Genomic DNA, 24590 nt, shown 5'->3' with positions numbered 1-24590 from the left:
TTCCCTTGCACCTGTCATTCATAATACCATGTGCTAGTCCCAAAGATGTCATCTGATATTCAACAGGGGATAGAAGAGGAAGTCCAAAACCAGTGACAAGCCAAGCATCTTTCACAAGTCCAACAGACCAGGGACAAGGTCACTCAAGCACCATAACAACCACGGCCATGACAACCATGACAACAACAAGATGGAAAGGAGCCTGTTTCAGCTCAACTCTTTCACACTCCTCCTGAGAAACAACCTTCTATCTCCCTACGCACTCCTGGAGAGAATCTTCAGCTTTTCACTTACATGGAAGTGACCTCCAGGATATACAAGGTCAACCTCAGGATAAAAATACCCATAACTATTGCCAGCAATTAGTTTTCCTTCTAAAATCTTTGAGGCTGGGGTGTTATAAAGCCTGAAGCCCATCCTGTAGGCTCTAGGAAAAGCCCAAAGTTCCAGCAGCAGCCACACAAGCACCTTAAACTTTATTGACTTTTAGTTGTCAGGTCAGCTCTGCCTTACTCATCGACCACCTCATGTCACCTCTCCGAGCCCCTGGAATTTAGTGTCAAGGACCCTGGCAGTGGTATTTTCGGTTGTGCTGCTTCCTAGCTCTGCTAGTCTCACTGGTGAATTGTGAGTCTGTCCTGTCCAGGCCTCCAAGGATGGCCCAGCATCCGGCCAGGTGAAGTGCAAATCTTCCTGCCACCACCTTACACATGTACACAAAAGAAGTCTTCTTTGATTTAGAAGTGTCTATTAAAGTTTTTTTTTTTTCCCCTTAAAAAGGAACCCAAAGGAGCTACCAAGGACCCTCCCAGTCTCTTTCTGTGAAACAGGCTATATATGCAATTCTCCACCCCCATCCTCCATGTGGACATAATGTATGCAGTTCTGACAGTTCTGGAGCACTCTGCACTCCCTGGCCGGTCTCATCCTGAACCTTCCATCTCCCCCGTTCCCCAGGGGAGAAGGCGAATCTCCCCTAGGGCTTTGTAGGTGTACAATCTCCCCTAGGGCTTTGTAGGTGTCCACTTTAGGCCTTTTTCTTTCTTTCTTCCTTTTTTTTTTTTTTTTTTCCAGAGCCTTGCTATTTCCCTTGATCTTTTTCAAAACTTCCTCCAGGGGGCCGAGAGGGAAGTTACATCCCCTTTCCTTGCAGCCAGAAGGGGGAAACCCCCAAAAAGCATGGCTGTCCCTTTAAGGGGCCCATGTGGTGGGAAGAACAGCTACATTCCTACCCCAGTAGGGCCGCTGTCCCGACACGCCAAAGAGGCTACAAATAACCTTCTAGGAGAGAGCCGGGGAGGGGGAGACAAGATGCAAGGCGAACCTGGGTCGGCCAGGCCACTACTCCTCTGAGAAAGAGCTCAGTCGGCGCTGGAGGACGTGGAAAAAGCCATTTAAAACCCACGGGGGAGTTTAAATAACAGGCACGAGAACTCTTTTGGATTTGGGAGGCAAACCGATCTTTAAAACAAGTGCTCTGATCACCTCCAAGTCCTGCCACGCAAGTTCTGAAACCTGTTCCATTTCCACGCGAGCTCCCCTACCTTAAAGAAAGAGCCGGTGCAAGGCCAGGGTCTACGGAGCACCCCCACTCCCCCATCGCGAAGCCCACCCCCCTCACCCTGACTTGGAGCAGCAAGGGAAGATCCCGGATCTCCACAAACGCCCCCCCTCCCCAGGTTGAATAGCGGTGGGTGAATAGGGTTGGGGTTCAAAGATCAAAGGTGTTTGATCTCCGGGCACAAACTAGAGGCAGCTGCTCAATCACGGGGTGCACCCACGGTCTTCGGCGGCTGCGGGCACGCAGATTCCACTGGGGCCCTAATCACACACAACAGTTGCGTTCGGGCACCAAACACGTTATTAATAAGGAGCAGATGAAGCAGCAGTCGGGCTGCCATCCGCTCAGCTCCCCCGAGGGCCGAGGCCCCGCCGCGCGGGCGCGCGGGCGGGCGGGGAGGCTGCCTGCCGAGACCCGGGGGCACCCCTGCCTCCAACCCCGGCCAGGACGGATCTGCTGGAGCCTTCCAGCAGTTTCTTCCCAAAGTCCCTCCTCAGCCTCTTTTTTAACAACCATGTCCCCCCGCCCCCCCCCCCCCTTACCCCGGGGAGGATCCGGGACAGGAAGCTGATTGGCCGCAGCCGAGAGAGGGAACCCAAAACACTACCGAGGGGAGATGCTGCGAGCTAGCAGCGCCCAAAGACCCTCGGCGGGCGCCAGGTCTGGAATCGGAGGATTGTTCCCCTAGTGGAGGAATCTCTGGCGCTCCAGCCCCCAGATCCCACTGGGACCCCTCTCCGCTGTCCACCAGAGACCCCCCCAGCCAGAGCAAGGAAGGCTATTTACAACTCACGGGGTAGGCGACCATCCTCCCGCGCCTCCCTTTCTTCGCACACGTTCAGCACATCAAGGACACAGAGACCCTGCCTTAACCTTAAAGGAAGGCAGCTCCCAACTCTGCAAAGAGCAGCACGCCTCGGATCTTACCCCACCCCGGGCCAGACCCCAGCCTGGGGCAGTTCCTCCACCACTGCCCCCTCTCGGACTTGAGGCGCTGGGGGAGCTCCCGGTCGCCTCCTGGGCACGCAGCCGCGGGGCTGCTGCTTGGAGCAGGGGGGCGAGGGGTCTGAGGCCCCAGCCCGCGCCGTCCGGCTCCAGGGGCAGCGGCCGGACCCGGGGACAAACTTTCCCGGCCGGCCGGTCGGCGCCGCTTACCGTGCGCGCAGAGCAGGGCGCCAAGCAGCAGCGCGCCCCACAGCCGCCTCATGGTGCCGCGGCCGCCGCCGGCGCTCCCTGCCGGCCGGGGGGTCCCGCCGGCTCCCCGCGGGGCGGTGCGGCCGAGGGAAGTCAGCGAAGGGTCCCTGGCGAGGGGAAGCGTCCCGAGTCCACGGCGGCCGGTGCGCCCCGCCAGTCGCCCTCCGGCCGCTGCCGCCTCCAGTGCTGCCAGAGCCGAAGCCGCCCCGCCAGGGGACCGGGAGGGGGGTGTCCCGGGCCCGGCCGCCCCGCCCCCCGGCGCCGCAGCCCCCGCCGCCGCCGCCGCCGCCGCGCCGGGGCCCGCCCCCAGCGCTGGCCCCGCCCCTTCCCGCCCTCGGCCCCCGCCCCCCAGCCCGCGGACGCCTCCCGCGCGGGCCGCGCGCCTCGGGCCGCCCCCACATTCCTAGCCCGGGAGAGAGCCCCCCTCCCAGTCCCCGTTACTACTACTCCAGGGTCCCTAAGTTTAAAAAAAAAAAGTATGCCAGCGGCAGCTCTGGGACCCGCTCTCTCCACGCTGAGGGAGGAGCGCCCCAGCTGACCCCAGTCTCCTGGACGTGACCCCGGGCCCCCCGCCGGCCCCGAGTCCGGACCTCATTGATGTCCCAGAACACGCAACGCTCGCCAGTGCATAATCCGCTCGGTCTTTATGGACATCAAACGAGGGCCATCAGGGGGCCGGGCGTGCTGTACCTCCAACCAGCACTCTCACTGTCAAAATTCCTTTTCAGAGATGCCCCTCTTGCGCCCCCCGGCCCCGCCGCGGCCTGGGCAGCGTTGTTGAGGGGCTGCACGACCCTCCCCCGTTTCATCTGCTCGTTTCCTGAGGTGGTTGTCTGGGCCCTGTCGCCCCGGCCCGGACGCCCAGCGCGGGCTCCTGCTGGCGGCCAGTGTAAATCAGCCGTCTGGGTCTCTCCACCTTCTTTGACTTTCTGACCCTGACGGGGAAGGGAGGGGGTGAGGCGCCCCCCGAAAGACCCCGGACTCCGTCTGAGGGGCCAGACCGCCATGTTTAACTTTTGGGTCAACTTCTGTCTGCTCTTTGCTTTTGTGGGCCTATTCTCCTCCTGGCTGTGTACTGATAATCTGAGTTAATCTTGCCGCCTTCCCACTTTTTTCAGTTTGATTTATTATTATTATTATTATTATTATTTTGTAACTATTAATTTGTCCAAGTGCCCAATTTCTTTGGGCGAAGCGTATCACTTTTCCCTCCAGGCTTGCATTTCCTGGCTTTGGATAATCCGTGGGTTTCATGAAATCTCTTTCTTCTCATCAGGAAGACCCACATGCCCCGTGTTAGCTGAGGGGAAAGTAATTGGGTCTAGCGCAAAGTGGATATTAGAGGAGATTTCTCCAAATGAATAGGCTGCCATGTCTTTCTTCTTTCCCATTTTTTCCAGGGTTTCCCTTCAAATGACCATCTTTGACCAAAACTGACCCTAAATGGACTTTGCAACAGCACCAATAGAGAACTGTTAACTCTTTCTTGTGCAAGACTTCTCCAAACTATTTTGCCTGAAGTTTTTAACCCAGATGCAATGTGGTTGAACTCGCATCTCCATGGTAACTCATACAGAGGCATTCCTCTGGGTGTGTAGTTCCTCTTGCCGACTGAAGGCGGCAGTAGAGTCAGGTCAGGTTTCCACCGTCTCAGCGCTGGAGTGGACCTTCCTGGCCTACATAAATCGCCTTAGTCTAAAACCCAAGGAGAAAAAAGTGACAAGCAAGGCATGATCTCTAAGCCCCACTCCCCGCTTTGCTAATGCACCCTTGGTTGTTCTCAGGGTCTCCATATGTGTTGCTTAAAAAGACTTGCCTTTCAACCTGTGATTCTTAAGACTGTATTTTCTTTCCTAAAAAGAAAACTAGAGACATGTGGTATAATGAATACATTTGTCCCCAAAAATCCAGGACAGGCAGTCCCCATGCTTGCAATGTCAGGGGATTAAGAATTTATAAACAGTTTCCACTCTGTATGCAAAGGACAGGTTCTTTTCCAGAGGCATGATTTGTGTTGTTGTTCTGGGATTGCAAAGAAAGGAGGAGGCTGGCTGTCCCTGTCTGACTCAGGCTCGACAGACTGTGTTTTTGATGTGCATCCCAAGTTCTTCTCCATGGTTCAACCCAGTTCTGGTGCGCAGAGCCATGCCTGGCTGCCGTGAGTCACTGGGAATATCAATGGATAGAAACCAACTTCCAGCGCAGTCTCTGCCTGGGTCACCCCCTAGGGTGAGTGAAGTCTTGGCTGTCAGAAGCTGCTCTTGTGCCAGGAGGACTAAGCCATATTTATTTTTACCAGGCCTCTCAGACTTTCTTGTTTGGAGTGAGAGATCCTGAGAAGCATGCCAGAATGGGCTGTTTGTCTCTTTTATTGTCCCCCTGGACAAGCCCCTAGAAAAGTTGTAAGGGATTGCCAATTCCAGAGGGGGTCTTAGAGGCGTTGGTTCCCCCAGAAACACCACCTTTTCCTTCTTTCTTCTCGGACAGTCTGGGGAGCTGAATTTCCAAGATCAGAATATTGCCCTGAATTAGACCATCACTAATGGCCTTTTCCAAGGAAACACACAGCAAAGTGCTGCAGAAAGAAGATAGAAATGGGCACGAGGTTGATCCAACTGGGTTGGTAGAATTCTCTTATAACCCAGGCGTCATTCACAACCTGGATTTCTAAATGTGGCTCCTCTAAAAGAGAAAAACTGCCCAACAGTTGCACTTTTACACAGTGGTTCTCAACCAGAGGTGATTTTACAGGCATAGTGCCATACCTGGAGACAGTTTTGGGAGCTGGTGCTACTGGCATCCAAGGTGTAGAGGCCAAGGATACTGCTTAACATTGGACAGTGAGCGGCACATCCCCGCGCAACGACAGGGGACGGTGTTATGGCACAGCCGGTTAAAGTGCCATTTACAATGTCAACATCCTCTATTGGAGTGCTGCTTCAAGTCCCAGCTGCTCCACTTGCTATGGGAAGATAGTGGAAGATGACCCAAACACTTAGGCCTCTGCCACCCATGTGGGAGACCAGGATGGAGTTCCTGGCTCCTGGCTTCAGCTTGGCCCAGACCTGGCTGTTGTGGCCATTTGGGGAGTGAACCAATGAATGTGAGATCTCTCTCTCTCCCTGTCACTCTGCTTTTCAAATTAATAAATTAAATTAAAAAGAAAAAAAAGAATTATCCAACCCAAAATGTTAATATTGCTGTGGTTGAGAAACTCTGCTTTAAAGATTAAAAACATAAGTCTACAAAAAATTGCTCTATTGTCTCTCCAGTCATTTTCTTATTGAAGGCAATGTAAAAGGGGCAGAGTCCTTAAAATCTTAGAAGGGAAAACACAGAGCACAGCTAAAGGCTGAGTCCTACTCCTGTCTACCTTAGGGTGTCCTATTTCCAATGTTCATTCACTCAGGAACTACTTAATTTTTTTAAAAGATTTATTTATTTATTTGAAAGTCAGAGTTACACAGAGAGAGAAGGAGAGCCAGAGAGAGGGAGAGAGGTCTCCCATCCACTGGGTCACTCCCCAGATAGCCACAACAGCTAAAGCCAGCAGCCAGGAGCTTCCTCTGGGTCTCCCACACAGGTGCAGGGGCACAAGGACTTAGGCCATCTTCTACTGCTTTCCCAGGCCATAGCAGAGAGCTGGATTGTAAGTGGAGCAGCCGGGACATGAACCGGCGGTTTTACCTGCTACACAACAGTGTAGCAGGAACTACTTATTAAGGATGTATTATGTGCCAGACATGTGGGGGCAGTGTTGAAAAAGTAGATTGGATATCTGGAGCTTACAGAATGGTGGTTTCACGGGGCTGTGAGTACGCAGAGGAACTGAGATGATGAGCCCAAAAATGAATTTAAAGCTATAAATAATAGTGACTTGTAAGGAAAGGTACAGGGTTCTATGAAAGGAGAGACTTGAGTTAGATTTCAGGGTTTAAGGAAGCTGTGTTGGAGGCCCTGACATTTAAACTGAGTAAGAGTGGGCAGGCTAACAGTGGACGAAGAAGGCCTCTCAAGCCAAAGAATAGTATGTGCAAAGGCCCTGAGCCAAGAAAGAATCCATAGGATTTATATAAAAATATCACTAACTTTTAGCAGTGAATGTCTTTTATCATGGTTCAGGGAGCTGCTATTGGAGACTAGAAACAGTGAAAGCCTCAGGGTGGAGGGCTTATAATCTTATTTGCATTTCTGTGATTTTTTTAATTGCAAGCCCTCCACGCCACCATTTCTGTTGCCAACATTTTTCTTTTTGCAGCTCAGCAATGGTCCTCAAGTCAGGATCTGGGATATGTGGCTGATTCAGTTCCTTGGCCTAACTTAAGGCACACCCTGAAAGGTGGGGCTTTCTAGTGTATTTGCTAATCTCCTAGAACTCTGACATTCACACACCTGGCACAGATTACTAGAGCATTTGCAGCAAATAGCTCCATGTATCGTGTTTATTTTAGTAGCAAAGATAAATTTAGAATGGTAGATAAACAAATGGATCAATGAATAAATATTCATTTACAAATAAATATGAATCAGACATCTAAGTAGATGGTCTCTCTGTTTCCAGAGACATTCCAGATGAAAGGAACCCATGAAGGCATAATGTCTTCAAAGTGGCCACCATGGAAAGAGAACAGCCCGTGGTTCCCCGTGGCTAGAACATAAGGTGATTAAGGAAGGCAGGAAGGGGTCTTTCAATTACCAGCTACTGCTGGAAATTGTTTCTGAATTAAATGCCCTTTAAATATTTTATATCTGTTTCTTCAATGAATATTCGCTGAGTTTCTAAAAAAAAAAAAAACCAAAACAAGAGAGGAATTGTGCTATTTCTTTAAATTCATTGTTCTGTTCTTGCAATAATTCTGACTCTAGACAATCAAAACAAGAATTTTCCACGGAGAGGGATGGCCTCGTAATAAGGTAGCATCTGGTTTTCTTTAGCTGATATCTACAATTTTAGTCTCCTGAGAAAACTTCACTATTTAAATATCCTTCAGAAAACATTTGCAAAACAATTGCAATACCAGGAAAGAGTTTAAATCCCATCTAGTCTAGGTTTATCTCTTATGATACCTGAAATGAGTATGTCTTGGAAAGCAGAGTTACCCTCCAATGTCCCCTTAAAGCAACAGGACCATGAAGTACAAGACTGTAGTTTCTTTGAGGGGAGATTCTCATCCGTGGACTTATCTATGCCCACTTTGAAGCTGTGTGCGTATTCATGGTTTTTTTTTTTTTTTTTGATAAGTTCTTTAAGTTTACCTTCGCCAATAAATAGTTTTAAAAAGAACCTTTATCTTACATTTACCCATTTCAAGCTTAAACCCACACATCCTGACTTTCAACAAATATTAAATCTTGGGGCCAGCGCTGTGGCGTAGCGGGTAAAGCCTGCCATGCTGGCATCCCATATGGGCACTGGTTCGATACCCAGCTGCTCCACTTCCAATCCAGCTCTCTGCTATGGCATGGGAGAGCCGTAGAAGATGGCCCAAGTCCTTGGGCCCCTGCACCCACGTGGGAGATCTGGAAGAAGCTCCTGGTTCCTGGCTTCAGATCAGCGCAGCTCTGTCCGTTGAGGCCAGTTGGGGACTGAACTAGTGGACAGAAGACCCCTCTCTCTCTGCCTCTCCTCTCTCTGTGTAACTCTGACTTTCAAATAAATACATACATCTTAAAAAAAAAAAAAGTCTTTTTGGGCAATGGAAACTTTATAACAGCAAATAAGACATGCGCCCTGGCCTTGAACAATGCTTAGTCACTATTACTAATCTGAAGCAAAACTATGGAGGTTGACTTGGGAGGCAAAAAATAATGGACACAGAAACTTAAGCTTTTTAAAACAACAACCACCAAAAAAAATTTTTTTTAATTAAAAAAAAGTAAACCAGACAAAACAAAATCAAAAGCCAAAAGCCTGGAACTCAATCTGGGTCTTCTATATGGCTGGCAGGGACCCAGGTACTTGGGCTCCCACCTATTGCTTCCTAGGGTACAAATTAGCAGGAAGCTGGAATTGGAAGAACAAGCACTCTGATATGGGATTGTAGGCATCTTAAGTGGCATCTTAAGCACTGTACCAAATGCCCATCCCATGCCCATGCTTTCTGATAGATTTTTTTAAAAAAGATTTATTTATTTGAAAGAGTTACACAGAGTGAGAAGAAGAGGCAGAAAGAGAACCATCTGCTGGTTCACTCCCCAATTGGCCCCAACGGCTGGAGTTGCACCGATCTGAAGCTAGGAGCCAGGAGCCTCCTCCGGGTCTCCCACACGGGTGCAAGGGCCTGAGCACTTGGGCCATCCTCCTCTGCTTTCCCAGACCATAGCAGAGAGCTGGATTGGAAGTGGAGCAGCCGGGCCTCAAATCGGCAACCACATGATATGCTGGCACTGCAGGCCTCACCTGCTATGCCACAGTGCTGGCCTCTCTGATAGATTTTTGGTGCCTTGAATTTTCTGGAATTTTTGTTTAAGAAATTTGTTTTATGGATTGGATGATATTCATTTTCTAGACTTAATCTAGGAAGGAACAAATTCACTTAACAGGCATCTCTTCTGCCTTCTCCAAGTACCTCCTAGAAACTGAAAGACGAGGACTTTCTCTGCCCTCAGGGGCTCACAATTTAAGAGTTCAAAGAATTAAATAAATGCTTATAAAAATATATATTCTATAAAAGAGGATGGCACAACTAATTTTCGTGGGCTACCAAGAAGAATCAGACAATCTTCCCCCCTTTTAAGCACTATAAAAGTGTAATTCCTGGCTGGCGCCGCGGCTCACTAGGCTAATCCTCCACCTTGCAGCGCTGGCACACTGGGTTCTAGTCCCGGTCAGGGCGCTGGATTCTGTCCCGGTTGCCCCTCTTCCAGGCCAGCTCTCTGCTGTGGCCCGGGAAGGCAGTGGAGGATGGCCCAAGTGCTTGGGCCCTACACCCCACGGGAGACCAGGATAAGCACCTAGCTCCTGCCATCGGATCAGCGCGGTGCGCCGGCTGCAGCGCGCCAGCCGCGGCAGCCATTGGAGGGTGAACCGACGGCAATAGGAAGACCTTTCTCTCTGTTTCTCTCTCACTGTCCACTCTGCCTGTCAAAAAAAAAAAAAAAAAAAGTGTAATTCCCTACTCTTTTGCAACATTCAAAAATATAAAATAATGTACAAGTCCATAATTGCCTTTGATCCCCGGTTCAATTTTGTTTTCAACTTTTATTTATTCAAGATGCAGAGAGACGGCATGGCAGAGGCAGCTGGGGAAAGAGAGAGAGAGAGAGAGAGAGAGAACCATTTACCGGCTTAATCCTCAAATGCCTACAATATGAAGGAGGCACTCAATCTGAGATTCTCACCTGCGTGGCAGGAGCCTAACTACCTGAGCCTTCATAGCTAACTCTCAGGGTCTTCACTAGCAGGAATTTGGGATTAGGAGCCGGAGTCAGGGATCAAACCCAGGCACTCCAATTCAGGACACGGGCATCTTAACCACTAGGGCCACTGTCTGGCCCTCCAGTTCAATTTAAGCCATGTTCGCTTAACTGCTTTCTTATAATGCACTAGTTATTCCTAATTGCCCAAGAGTTTGTGAACATTTTTCTTTGTAACTTCTTCCAAAGCCCTGGCCTGTTGATTTCTAGCAGTTCAAAATGACTTTCTTTCTGTAAATAGCATTTTTTATTTAAACATGTTAATCCCAGTCAGTGGCATCGCACTTAGTTTCTGTTTTGCTCTTGCGAAAGATAAGTCTTCTAAGAAAGCCTAGTAGCTCAGCATGAATTTCGTGACCTGCATTTTTTAGTAGCTACTTCGCCTTTAGCATCGTTTCTGCTTGATGAGTTGATAAAAGCTTGTCCTAGTTTCTTGAACCTGTTTTGTAGCAATAATTCAGCCTGCATTTATTCTTTCTTTATTGTTTCCTTGAGGTTTAAAACTATTCAGTACATTCATCTTTGCTTTTCTGTAGTCTTCAATTCCAGGGAGGATTTCCCCCCCTCCCCCCATCAATCTCTTTAATAGGTCCTCTGCAAAGCCAGAGAGGTCTATTAGTTTTCTTTTTATAAAATCAGACATTATGGGGACGATGTTGTGGTGTAGTGGGTAAAGCCTTTGCTTTTGACACTGGCATCCCATATGGGTACTAGTTCGTGTCCCGACTCCTCCACTTCCAGTCCAGCTCCCTGCTAATGGCCTGGGGAAAGCAGCAGAAGATGGCCTAAGTGTTTGGGCTCCTGCCACCCATGTGGGAGACCTGAATGAAGCTTCTGGCTTCTGGCTTCAGCCTGGCCCAGCCCTGGCCACTGCAGCCATCTGGGGTGTAAACCAGTGGATGGAAGATCTCTCTCAGTCTCTCTCTCTCTCTCTCTCTCTCTGCAACTCTAACTTTCAAATAAATAGCTAAACCTTTGGAGCTGGCACTGTGGCTCACTTGGCTAATCCTCTGCCTGCAGCGCCGGCATCCCATATGGGTGCCAGGTTCTAGTGCTGGCTGCTTCTCTTCCAGTTCAGCTCTCTGCTGTGGCCCCGGAAGGCAGTGGAGGATGGCCCAAGTGCTTGGGCCCTGCACCTGCCTGGGAGACCAGGAGGAAGCACCTGGCTCCTGGTTTTTTAGATTGGCGCAGCACACTGGCCATAGCAGCCATTTAGGGGGTGAACCAACGGAAGGAAGACCTCTCTCTCTCTCTCTCTCTCTCTCTCTCTTTCTCTCTCTCACTGTCTAACTTTGTCAAATAAATAAAAAAATAATAAACCTTAAAAAATCAGACATTATAATCTGATGAATTGATGGCTCAACAGGTCATTTTTCTTCTTCTTCTTCTTCTTCTTCTTCTTCTTCTTCTTCTTCTTCTTCTTCTCCTTCTCCTTCTCCTTCTCCTTCTCCTTCTCCTTCTTCTTCTTTTTAGTTTTATATTCCTTTCCTTATGTTGCAGTACTGCCTTTACCATTCTCATCTAGTTTTGATCAATTTCCTATCATTCACCTCTTTTCAGAATTGTGGGGTTAGTATCTAATGTACTGGCTTATCTGAGTGATCATTTGTGTAGGTTAATGCTTTAGTAATATGTTAATATGATTTAAGAATCCAAAAAGTCCTTTTAAATCTAGGGCTGATTTTTTAAATTATCATTCAACAGGGTCCCAAAAATACATTTGATTTTAGCAACTGTTGCATATTTCCATTCTTCTTAAATCTGATGTGTGTTTCACTGAAAAAAATTCCTCTACAACCAATGCACTGGCAAAATCTACCATGTAGAAGAGAAATCTAAAAACAAAAAATAAAAAACCTAGGATTTTTCCTACCACTCATTCATTGTTTGTCTTCAGATTATAAAACACGCCCATTACAGAAAATTTTAAAAATACAGAAAAATATAGAGAAGAAAAACGTGAACAATCAGCAATTCTACCACCAAGAAAGCATCCTGTTATTTTTATAAAACTCCAAATTTTATGGAAGCCTTAGTATAGCAACCTCTCACCCCTTTCTAAGTTTGTCCTCAGTAGACAGATCAGGACTTTGAGAGGAGAAGACTGACTTTAAATACAAGGGTCCGTAACAATTTTTATGGAGGGGATGGAACCATAGGAAAAACCTACAAATTGCTCCAGAGATGACATCTTGTTCTTATTTAGCTTTCTTTGAGTCATTAACAGTCGGGCGCCACTGGTGCTGAAACTTATCATTATTATAACCGCAAATGGGTTAATGCCCAAACAAAGCTATATTCTTGGGGCCAATTCCCAGCGCCACTACACAGACCCCAGTAGCAGTACCCTGCAAGTTCCAGGATAATGCTCCACAAATAAGAGGATGTCAGATGTTCAGCCTGGGCTCAAAATTCTCTTCTTTTATCTGAAGTCTTTGAGTTGCTAGCAGGGCAGAGCAGAAGGAAAAATAAATAAATAAAAACGAAGCCAACAAACCCTAAAAACAGAGGCTGTGTGGTTTAGTGGTCAGACCACTAGCCTGGATGCTCAGATCACTGAGACCTGGTCCAGCTCTCCCACTGACTGGATGGATGATGATACACAAATTACTTTTTAAAAAAAGTTTTATTATTTATATGAAAGGCAGAGTGGCAAAGAGAGCGATGCCTTCCATCCACTGGCTAACTCCCTAATTGCCTACAACAGCCAGAGCTGGGCCAGGCAAAGTCAGGAACCCAGTACTTCATCTGGGCCCCCAACCTGCGTGGCAGGGGCCCAAGTTCTTGGGCCATCATCTGCTGCCTTCCTGGATTCATCTGCAAGAAGATGGACTGTAAGCAGAGTAGCCAGGACCTGAACCAGCTCTTTGATTTGGGATGCAGTAGTTCCAAGAGGCGGCCCAACCCATGTCACCATGATGCCTGCCCTCACAAGTCACTTTTGTAATTTGTGCCTCATGTTTCCTATTTAGAAAAAGCATACTAGCCTCCGGAATAGCGAGAAAATAAATTTCTGTTGTTTCAACCAAAAGAGAGAGAGAGAGAGAGAGAGAGAGAGAGAGAGAGAGAAGTGCCTCAGAAAGGTTTTATGAGGACAAATGAAATTATCAGCAAATAGCTTCAGGTCGCTTGGGAATAAAGTAAAATTATCATCCTTAATAATTACTATCTATTCCTACATTAATAATATAGTAATAAGCCACAGGTATGAAGCCCTCAAGCTGCCTGGGGGAAGCAGGGGAGGAAGAAGGCGAATATTTTTATCAACCGTGCAGGCCTTCACATCAAATGCCAAATCAAAGTTCATTGCCTTAAGATACTAAGTTCATTACCTCAAGATACTAAACCCTACTCTGAGTCTGGCTCTCTCTACCCTTACCACATCCAAACTCAATGACTCACAGGGGCCTAGAATTGAGACACATCTACAATTTCCAGGGAAAGGGAGAATTAGGAGGTTTGAGGCTCCTTGCGGGGGGGGGGGGGGGCTAAGAATAGCCCCCTGGGAGCACAGAGAGAACTTCCTCTTACCTTTTTCTCTCAGTGTAGGTGGTCTGGTGGCTTCCCAGCCATTCCTTTGATGGCATGATTTTTGTTTTCTTTCTTTTTCACAAAACCTCACCTTGTAGGCGGGGGAGGGCACTAACTAAAAAAAGTGAGGACAGAGTGGCTTTTTCGGCAAGGCTGGAACTGTGACAAGTGCTACAGACTTCTGACCTGCTGCTAGAAGGGGAGTGGAGCAAACTGAGAAACATCTGGGAAGTCGAAAACCAGTGAATACTTTCTCATCCTAAAGGAAATTTTTTTTAAAGCAATGGGGAAGGGGGGGGGTGCACTGTGGCCAAGCTGCCACCTGCCACATGCATCCTGTATCAGATCACCAGTTGGAGTCCCAGCTGCTCCACTTCAGATCCAGCTCCCTGCTAATGCACCTTGGAAAGAAGCAGATGATGGCCCAAGTACTTGGGTTCCTGCTATCAAGACGTGGATGGAACTCCAGGCTCCTGGTTTGGCCTGGCCCAGCCCTGGATATTATGGCCATTTGGGGAGTGAACCGGTGGATAGAAGATCTCTCTTTCTTCCTGCCTTTCAAAAAGGTAAAATAAAATCTTAAAAAACAAAATAAATAAACAAAACCACATCCACACAAAGCAGTTTGGGGGCCGGCACTGTGGCGCAGTGGATTAAGTCTCTTGTGACATCAACATCCCATATGAGTGCCGGTTCCAGTTGTGGTTGTGCTACTTTCAATCCAGCTCCCTACTAATGCCCCTGGGAAAGCAGCAGAAGATGGTCCAAGTGCTTGGGCCCCTGCTTGGGAGACCTGGAGGAGTCTCTTGGCTCCTGGCTTCGTTCTGATCCAGCCCTGGCCATTACAGCCATTTAGGGAGTAAACCAGTGGATAGAAGATGTCTCTGTGTCTCTCCCTCTCTGTAATTCTGCCTTTCGAACAGATCAATAAATAATTTTTAAAAATAGCAGTTGGGCGTCTTTTGGGGAAAAAATCTAATAAATATCCCCGTTTATGCACCTCTCTCCACAGGAAATGAAGTATCTTGGAAGTTAAAAGACACCTGGAAAAGGTGTCAACTAGTAAGGGACAGGAGAAGGAGGGGCTTACGAAATTTGAGAGAAATGTCAATTAATTTAGGACTAAGAAAGCACCTTTTGGTATCCAGCACTATCGTAGACAGAAGACACTCCCAGACCTCCAGAAGCAGCCAAAATACACGCACGTGAAAGCGCTTTGTAGCAATTTAAGATAGTAAAGAGATTAGGTAATGGGATACTAAGTATTTATGGAAGTTCATGGGTGGCAGCTATTATGGTGAGTTAAGATAACAGCTGTACAAAGCAGGAATAGTTATGAAATTCAGAAATTACAGATATGGACAGCTGACAGTAATTCTTCGACACCAGAAAATATGACGGATTCAAAATAATTCTCCATCTCAGATTCCTTTAAAACCAAGTCCTCAAGAATAGGAGTCCAGAGAAACCGCAACAGCCGCGAAGCGACTGCTCCCGGAACTGGTGTGGCCAGCTCGGAGTTTCCATTCGGAGACCGTTTGCGTGACACCCTCTCCGCCTTTCACCTTTCTCCTGTCGCGTGGGTGCCATGGCAACGGAGGGAGCCGGCGACCTGGGTTCCGGAAGCCGGGTAGCTGGAGCTTTGAAGATACCCGGGTCTAAAGATGCTGAGTCCGGAGCGCCTAGCCCTACCGGACTACGAGTATCTGGGTAGGAGCTGACTTCAGCCTCGGGGAAGGAGAGCAGTGAAGACGACTTTAGGCCCTGTCTGGGGAGGAGGCGGGGGCGGGGTCTGGAAGGGGCCGGGTAGCGAGGGATGGGGAGGGGCGGAGAGGCGGGGGGTTCTAGGGCCTGGACGCCTAAGACCCAACAGAGGAAAATTAGCATCTGGGGAGTAAAGACTGCAACGTGGGCTGGAGCTCAGGCAATGCGGGTAGTACTCAAAGGAGGACAGGTTGGGGTTCAGCATTTGGGGCCTTACTGGAGCTGAGAATTTGAGGCCCTGTTGGTTATGCTGGTAGTGGATTAAGGACCCTTGGAACGTGAAGTGCTGAAGCAGTCATTGGATGAATGATCGTTTTACCGTTACAGCACCCGCTCTCATTTTGAGCTTTCCTTTCCCGTTAGGCACCGTGCTAAACGTTTTACCTGCGTTGTTTATGGAGGGGGTTCCAAGAAAGGCAAAACCCGAAGGGGAAGGGGCCAGTGGTTACTGGGGTATATAGGCACAATTTTGGGGAAAAAAAACTTACCAGCTCGACATTCGGTTACAAGGCAGGGGACAAAACCCACTAAAAGACCTGATTTGCAATCTTATTTGCCCTGGCTTGCTCAGAGAAGGGTGGCATAGGTAACTTGTTTTCACAATAAAGTGAGCACCTGAGCTCTTGACTCAGCTCTTGTATGGCTGTAACCATAGCGCTACACTATATTGAGTACTGTCAGTGCCTAAGGCATTTACTGTATGATGGAAGGCACTCACACAAACACACATTTTAAAAATTTATAGACCGATTTATTTAGAGGATTTTTAAGTTTACAGAAAATTGAGCAGAGAGTGGAGTGTTCCCAAATATCCTCTCTCCCTATTCAGTGTCCTCTAAATTGGACGTGTTGCAGTAGTGTGCTGTATTTGTTACCATTAACGAGCCACAATCAACACATTATTGTTAACTAAAGTCCTTAGATTACATTAGGGCTCAGCCTTTTTGTTGTACAGTTCTGTGGGTTTTGACACTTGCACGTGACTCCGCTGTGTGTCACACAGTAATGCAGAGAATAGTTTCAGTGCCCTCAAGTCTTCTGCGTGCCACCCGTCATCCCTCAGCCACTGATCTTACTTTCTCTAAGGTTTTGCCTTTTACAGAATATCATATAGTTGAATTTATACATTGTGGAACCTTTTCAAATTGGTATCTTTTCACTTAGCTATAGGCATTTAAGGTTCCCTCCTGTCATTTTGTGGCTTGATAGCTCATTTCATTATATCACTGAACAATATTCCATTGTATGGGTGGTCCATATATAATTTTTAAATGAGAAGCAATTCTGGTTTACATTTTTGACTTGGTAATATGAAAACCTGATTAAAAAATGAAACCTTCTCCCACTCCTTCGCCTATCTGCCTGTTTCCCACCCTGCCTCAGCAACCTCCCACCAAAGGTAACTGGTTCCCTGTGTGTCCTCCGGAGATGTACATAATATACAGAAGAGAGTAGACAGTGAATACTTTTTTCACTTAATATGTCTCAGAGTAATTTCTGTATCAGTAGAGTGCTTCTTTACTCTTTCTAAAATTTAATTTTTGGCTACATGGTATTTAAGTAATTTATTTAGCCAGTCCTATATTGGTAGACAAAATGCTGTGTCATATATAACCTGCAATTTTGTTCCTTTGCAAGCGTATCTACAAGGATAAATTCTACAAAGTGGAATTGGTGGGTCAAAGGCATATGCATTTGAAATATTGATTTATATTGCCCAATTACCCTTCATAGGGTTGTACATTTTACAGTGCCACCAGCGTTGTTAGAGAATGACTGTATCCCCACTGCCTTGCCAACAAACTAGATCAGACATTTGGATTTTTTCAATCTGTTGTGTGACAAATAGTCTCACTGTAGATTTAGTGTTCATTTCTTTTATGAAGTTGATTTTTCACCAAGTTTAAGGGCTGATTGGTCTACATATGCTCTATCTCTTTCTCTCTGTCTCTCAGATGACCACATCCATTAATTATCCAAAACAAGATGATAATTTTATATTCAATGAATAATAATTTGTTAAAGATTTATTTATTTATTTGAAAGAGTTACACAGAGAGAGGAGAGGCAGAGAGAGAGAGAGGTGTTCCATTCTCTGGTTCACTCCCCAGTTGGCCGCAATGGCCAAAGCCAGGAGCAAGGAGCTTCCTCTGGGTCTTCCCATGAAGGTGCAGGGGCCCAAGCACTTGGGCCATCTTCCACTGCTTTCCCAGGCCACAGCAGAGAGTCGGATTGGAAGTGAAGCAGCCGGGACTTGTACCAGCACCCACATGGGATGCCGGCACTGCAGGTGGCAGGTTACACCACAGTGCTGACCCCAGTAATTTTAGTGTCTAACAATTCCTAAATTTTTGCTAACAATTTTACATAATTTATGTCATTTATCCAGTACTCAATGAACTTATGAAATATTTTTACAATATGTATTTATTTATTTATTTGACAGGCAGAGTGACAGAAAGAAAAGGAAGAAAGAAAAGGAACGAAAGTAGGAAGAGAGAGAGAGAAAGAGAGAGAGAGAGAGACAGAGTCCGACGCTGTGGCGCAGCAGGCTAAGCCTCTGCCTGCAGTGCTCACATCCCATATGGGCGTTGGTTTGTGTCCCAGCTGCTCCTTTTCTGATTCAGCTTTCTGCTATGGCCTGGGAAAGCAGTAGTAGATAGACTCAAGTGCTTGGGCCCCTGCACCCATGTAGGAGACCAGAGGAAGCTTCTGGCTCCTGGCTTCAGATCAGCCTGGCTCCGGCTGTTGTGGTAAACCAGCAAATGGAAGACCTTTCTCTCTGTCTCTCCCTCTCTCTGTCTGTGAATCTACCTCTCAAATAAATATATAAAATCTTTTAAAAGAAGGAAAGGAAGAGACAGACAGATCTTCCATCTGCTGGTTCACCTCCCAAATGACTGCAATGGCCAAGGCTGGTCCAGGCCAAAGTCAGAAACCCAGAATTCCATCCAGGTCTCCCATTTGGGTTGCAGGGACCCAAATACTTTGGTCTTCTGCTGCTTTCCCAGGCACATTAGCAGGGAACTGGATCAGAGCAGAGCAGCCAGGACTTGAACTGGCCTTCTGATATAGAATACTGGTGTCCCAAATAGCTGCTTAACCTTCTGTGCCACCATGCTGGCCCCAAACTTCTGAAATATTTGAAGAGCTTAGTTTATTGTTCAGTTCCTTGGGTGGTTGCTGTTTGAATTGGCATATTTGGTGTACTGGTGCTTCAGTGAGTAGAGGCTGGTGGTCCCTTTTCAGGAAGACTGGTTCAGTGACAGTATTGACAATGAGCTGACGAAGTCTCTGGTTGGTTGGAAAAGCTTCAGTGCTGGTGGAGTCCAGTCACCCACCTGCTATCTGAATTCCAGACAATTGCTCCTTCAGTTCTGTTGCTTATTTATTTAAGTGTCATAAGTCCCTAGTCTGGCCACCATCTGGACATTCGTACTGCTCTAAACAGGGCCTTATTACTCCGTGACTTCCTCATGGTTCATCAGACTGTACAGTTCTGCTGAAATACATGTGCTTTTAGTTGATCACCCTGCCTATTGCTGTTTGGTTTCTCTTAGAAGCATGCTGTTTTGAAGCGTTCACTCTCCATTGTTTAAAACCATTCCTTCTAGTTTATATTACTAATATATGTCCTGATTTAAATTTTTAAATACCTGTGGGGTTTTTTGTTTATTTTTGTTTTGTCTCATGTTTACAAATTAAAAAGTCCCTTTCGGGGCTGGCACTGTGGCACAGCAGGTTAAAGCCACAGCCTGCACTGCCAGCATCCCATATGGGCGCCTGTTCCAGTGCTGGCTCCTCCAGTTCTGATCCAGCTCCGGGTTAAGGTGCCTGGGAAAGCAGCGGAGGATGGCCCAAGCTCCTGGCCCCTGTACTCATCTGGAAGAAGCTCCTGGCTTTGGCCTGTTCCCAACCCTGGTCCTTGTGGCCACTTGGGGAGTGAACCAGCAGGTGGAAGATCTCTCTCTCTCTGTCTCTGTAACTCTGACTTTCAAATAAGTAAATAAATCTTTAAGAAAAAAAGCCCTTTTCATATGTAGGCCTAGAGAAGAAAATACATATAGAGAAAAGAGAAAGGGAAGCCCTATGCATAAAGTGAAACAGAAAAACTAAAACTGAATATGGCTTGGTAAGTCTATCTGGAGACCTCTTTTTAGGAATATGGTGTAACTTACAGGGACACCTAGTTGGTGAATATCTGTTGGTATCTGTTTCTGCCTGCCAGCTAGATAGCATATTTGCCTTTTTGACTATTAGGGAAGAAAATAGTCTCTCATCATGTTGAGAACTGATCCTTTCCCCCACTGACTTTGTGGAATAGGAATCTGTAATCAGGGCTGGCGTGGCTCAGGTTCTTAAGATCATCATGGCAGAATGCCTCAGTGATGTTCACGCCTACAGTTGTCAGAACGTAGCGATAGGCGTTGTATTATGCCCAGGTCTGAGAGGGAGAGGGAAATCTGGTAAGGAGATGAAATATGTGCAGAGTCCTTTATATAAGACCCGTGGAAGATTTCTAGCCTTGTAAAAGCTACTTATTGGAAGCTTCTGCCAGAGGCTGAGGTGTGTCTGTGTATCTGGGAGGGTGTGGAGAGCTCTCAGAGCCGAAGGGCAGCCTGTTCTGATCCCAGGTTTGCAAAACACAGCACCTACGTGCAGACCTGAGACTAAGCGTGAGGGTGTGATGTTTATTTTTTGCTCCACCTAATTTGGTGAAGTGCATACTTTCCCTCATACTCTAAGTTGCCTCTTCTGTTGCCTTGGAACCTGCTTATTTTCACTAAGGTTGATAATAAGTTGACAAGCTAGGTAACACTAGAAAATAAGAGATGGTCTTTCTCCTTTGGGGGCTATGCATTTAGAGAAATCACAGTAAATTGGGTAGTTTTTGTTTTAAAACTATAGTTTTGAAACTCTTCCTGTATGCCTGGCACTATGCATTATCTCATTTTAGTCTGCAGCCATCATTGCTACATGAGCTCCAGTTAGTGGCTGTTCATATCATCTCATTTTACAAATACGGAAACTGAGGCTTAGAAGGGCTGATTGATTTATACAAATTCACATAGGCGATGATCCATGGAAAAGCAAGGATTTAAACCCAAGTTTGTCAGATTCCCTAGCCTGTGTTTTTTCCCCTCCACCAAAAGGGTAAAAACAAACAATCGTTAACTCGAAGGGCAGTCACCCTTGCTTCCTTGTTAAGGATAGACCTCTTAAACAGCTCATTAACTACAAAGAAATTTCCTGAGATCAGACATTTAATCTTCCTCATTATTTTATACCCTCCTTTTACAATGTAGACACTTCAGACATACATATGTGTTAAATGGAATATGAATATTCTGACCTTAGGGTATCCCAAATGTGAGTAGCTAACAACTTATTATGTTCCAGGTGCCATTGTAAGTGCTTTACATATATTAATGCAAATGAAAATAGTCTCAGTTGTTATCTCCATTACACAGATGAGAAAACTATAGCACAAACATGCTAAATACTGGTTAGTAGTAGAGCAAGAATTCTAATCCAGCCATCTGGGGACAGAGATTGGTGCGGTGGTTACGATGCTGCTTGGGATGCCCACATCCCGTAGCAGAGTGCCTGAGTTCAATTCCCAGCTCTGTCCTGATTCCATCTTCCTATACTGATGCACACCTGTAAGGCAGCAGAGGCTGCATCAAGTAGTTGGGCCCTTGCCACCTATGTGGGAGATCTGGATTGAGTTCTGGGCTGCTGGCTTTGACCTGGCCCAGCCCTGGCTGTTGTGGGCATTTGGGGAGTGAACCAGTAGATGGAAGGTCTATCTTTCTCTGTGTCTCTGCCTTTCAAATAAACCAAAAAGAAAAAAAAAAAACTAATACAGTAGTCTGATTCAAGTCTATCTGGCTAAATTCTATACTGTAAAAACCTTGAACAACTCCAAAAATGGGCCTCAAGCTATTGCAGCCCTCTGTGTGGATCCTAGAGTAAGTTCAGGTGACCCCCAAAGGCTTCATTTAACATTTCTGCCATGAGAGGGCATCCTAGGAATCAAGATGGGTTAGGGAGTGGTAACAGTCTATTCCTCTTGCCATTGGACTCATCTCTTAGAAGCAAGCAATGAGAAAGGTGACTTCTAAACCATTTGGGGAGAGTTTTATTGACAGTAATGGGGTAGCTGTGTGACCCTGAAGAAGTTACTTAACCTCTCTGAGCCTTAGTTTTTACTCTGCAAAATGTGGAGAATAATAGTATTTACCTCCTACATGTAAGCATTTAGAGCAGTGCCTGGCAGCCACATTGTGTCTACATCTTGAAAAAAGGGTAAGAAAAGATGAGTAAGATAGCATCCTAGTAGAGCACCAGTGTAGGTGCTCAGTAAGTGTTGGCTGCTGTTATTGTTACTATATTTGTAAACAAATATGTCTGTGGCAAACAAGTCACCCTTCTCAAGAGCTATTCCTGGTTAAGAACTGGGTAGGACAGACCCACTTCTTTTTCTTTCTTTCTTTCTTTCTTTCTTTCTTTCTTTCTTTCTTTCTTTCTTTCTTTCTTTCTTTCTTTCTTTCTTTTTTTGACAGGCAGAGTGGATAGTGAGAGAGAGAGACAGAGAGACAGAGAGAAAAGTCTTCCTTTTTTCCATTGGTTCACCCCCAATGGCTGCTGTGGCCGGCGCGCCATGCTGATCCGAAGCCAGGAGCCAGGTGCTTCTCCTGGTCTCCCATGTGGGTGCAGTGCCCAATCACTTGGGCCATCCTCCACTGCACTTCCAAGCCACAGCATAGAGCTGGACTGAAAGAGGAAAAACCGGGACAGAATCCAGCGCCCCAACTGGGACTAGAACCCAGGGTACCGGCGCTGCAGTCAGAGGATTAGCCTATTGAGCTGCGGTGCCGGCCCACTTCTTTATTTCTTGAGTTAGAAGATTATTTAAAAGACAGAGCTCCCATGTACTGGTTCACTCCTCAGATACCTACAATGACCAGGACTGGGTTGAGCTAAAGCCAGGAATTCAATCCAGGTCTCCCATGTGGGTGGCAAGGGCCCAACTACATGAGCCATCACCTGCTACCTTCTAGGTTCAGCATTAGCAGGAAGCTGGGATTAGGAGCAGAGCCGGGGATTGACCCAGGCACTCTGATGTGGGATGAGTGTCTTTACTGGTGACTTCAGTGAAAGGCCCAACGCTCACCTCCAGATCCGCTTCTAGGAGATATGTGACTCCTCTGGCAGGTGGCTGGCTTGAAGATTCCCACTGCATTGCTGTCTAAATCCCTCCTTGCCCTTTCTGGCCTTCCTAGGATCTCACCTGCATTGTGGTCTTTCAACTCCCACAGGCTCCTCCTCCTGTTTCCATCAAGGGCATTCCCCCTACGTGTTATGTGTCTGATCCTGTTTCAGTATCTGCTTCTCAGAGACATCATCTAACAGTCGCTGATACAGTCTCTTCCAGCCATGAGGTTCATATAGTTTCTTTAAACCTTGGCAGAGGTTCTGACACAGGACTCTTGCTATGTGAAAGACTCTTCCAGAGAATATTTTTTTGTAATTGTTGATACCATAGCACATGATATTTGCTTGTCTGAGTGCCAGACACATTTTTTTCCCCTTTTAGGTGAATCCTGATAAGGAAACTTATTTTTGCTTGAATATAATTAGCGAACCTTCCAAACCCAATCCTATGCTACTTAAAATAAGCAGGAATCCTGTTAAGACCTTAAAGCACCTGATATTGCAAAAAAGAAATAAAATATTATAGATGTTAGACTGACTTCCTAAATTTTTGGCAATTAGGTTTATAATACACAAAACTGGTCACTTAGAGCAAGGTTTGGCCTAGAAGTTAAGATACCAGGTAAGGTGTCCACCACACATATTGGAGTACCTGGGTTCAATACCCAGCACCAGCTCTCAACTCCAGCTTCCTGCTAACGCAGATCCTGGGAAGCAGCAATGATGGCTCAAGTATTTGTGTTCCTGAGATCCCATGTGGGAGACGCTGGCTTCCACCAAGTCCCAGTCATTTTAGGCTTTGGGGGAGTGAACCAGTAGTTGGGAGCTCTGTATCTCTCTGCTGCTGAAATAAATAAATACTAAACCAACTGGTCACTTTAAAATGCTTATGAATAGGTTCATGAAATCATCTCTTTTTCACCCCATTGTTATTTTCCTTCCTTTCAGAATATTTCGCTATATAAAGCTAGGCATGCATATAAAGTATTCTTTATCACAGGTAATTTAGCCACAGAGGGAAGTGGGACATATCACATGAAGTGACGGTGTCATAAATGCCATTACAGAGCAGGTGACCTCTATGGTTCTGGAGTCAGCTGCTGTCTTGGCTTTCTGCAGCGTCTCAGTTATGGTGGGAGCAGCAGTTCCCTTGGCTCATTTCTAGAACGTGGCTTTTGACAGTTATTCCTGGAAGTTCGGCGTAGCCTCCCTTTCTTCCACTTTTCTAAGGACTCTATAAGCTGTTTGGTAAGTATGAGAATATCCTTTTATTGGAAAAAGAAAGAGCAAGTGAGTTCTAAGACATGTTGTTTCTGACCTTAGCCCACTTGCATTTCCCCAAAATAAATTTCAGGGTGATTTCAGTGTTATCTTAAGATTTTAAAATAGCTCTTTAAATTTATGACCTTGTTTGTTGTTTATATTCAAATAACCTCAAAATCTTTCCTCCAAATGCTGCCCAAATGTTAGGAATCACTTTTATTTGCACAAATACAATCTTTGCTAAGTGAGTAATTCTAAGAGGCTGAGTAGGCAATTTGAGTTTTAAAAAGTAATAAAAGTAATCACAAAAGACAAGATCCATTAATTAACTGTAGTTCCTCATCCTGTTTTTATCCTCGTCATACTTATCACACTTAGCTTGTTTTTTCTACTTGTCTACTTGGCTATTGGCTATTTTTTTACTAGCATGTAAGCCATGAGGGTGGGCCTCTCTCTCAGTACCTCCAATATGAAGCACAGTGCTTGGTCCGAATAAAGTGCTCAGCTGAGTGAGTAGTGTATTTGAAATAGCGGAATACATTTTAAAATAAATGGTTCACAGGAATCCAGTTCAACAAATGGTTATCGAATTCCTTGCCATTTGAGAGACACTGTGTTTTTCTCTCCACTTCCAAGGATGAAA

At 46.3% G+C, this 24590-nt stretch overlaps 2 protein-coding genes across 3 annotated transcripts in view; one reads left to right on the top strand and one right to left on the bottom strand.

Annotated features, from left to right (window-relative positions):
- LRP4 (LDL receptor related protein 4) overlaps positions 1-3762 on the bottom strand; it is a 57896-nt gene extending 54134 nt beyond the window's left edge. Inside the window, exons 1-2 of the mRNA XM_062197482.1 lie at positions 3465-3762; positions 2717-2941 (exon numbers count right to left, since the gene is read on the bottom strand). Coding sequence (XP_062053466.1) covers positions 2717-2941; positions 3465-3762 — 523 coding nt within the window. The remainder of the gene's footprint in view (positions 1-2716; positions 2942-3464) is intronic.
- Positions 3763-15256: 11494 nt separating this feature from the next.
- The window catches only part of CSTPP1 (centriolar satellite-associated tubulin polyglutamylase complex regulator 1), a 236695-nt gene continuing 227361 nt past the window's right edge, over positions 15257-24590 (top strand). Inside the window, exon 1 of one of the 2 annotated variants that reach the window (XM_062198016.1) lies at positions 15257-15412. In XM_062198016.1, the coding sequence (XP_062054000.1) occupies positions 15291-15412 (122 nt within the window). In that variant the 5' untranslated portion in view covers positions 15257-15290. The remainder of the gene's footprint in view (positions 15413-24590) is intronic. The other variant, XM_062198015.1, reaches the window with a different exon arrangement.

Source organism: Lepus europaeus, chromosome 7 (assembly GCF_033115175.1).
Source record: "Lepus europaeus isolate LE1 chromosome 7, mLepTim1.pri, whole genome shotgun sequence".
Taxonomy (NCBI): Eukaryota; Metazoa; Chordata; class Mammalia; order Lagomorpha; family Leporidae; genus Lepus; species Lepus europaeus.
Note: the sequence above shows the minus strand (reverse complement) of the source record. Positions and strands in the feature narration are given on the sequence as shown.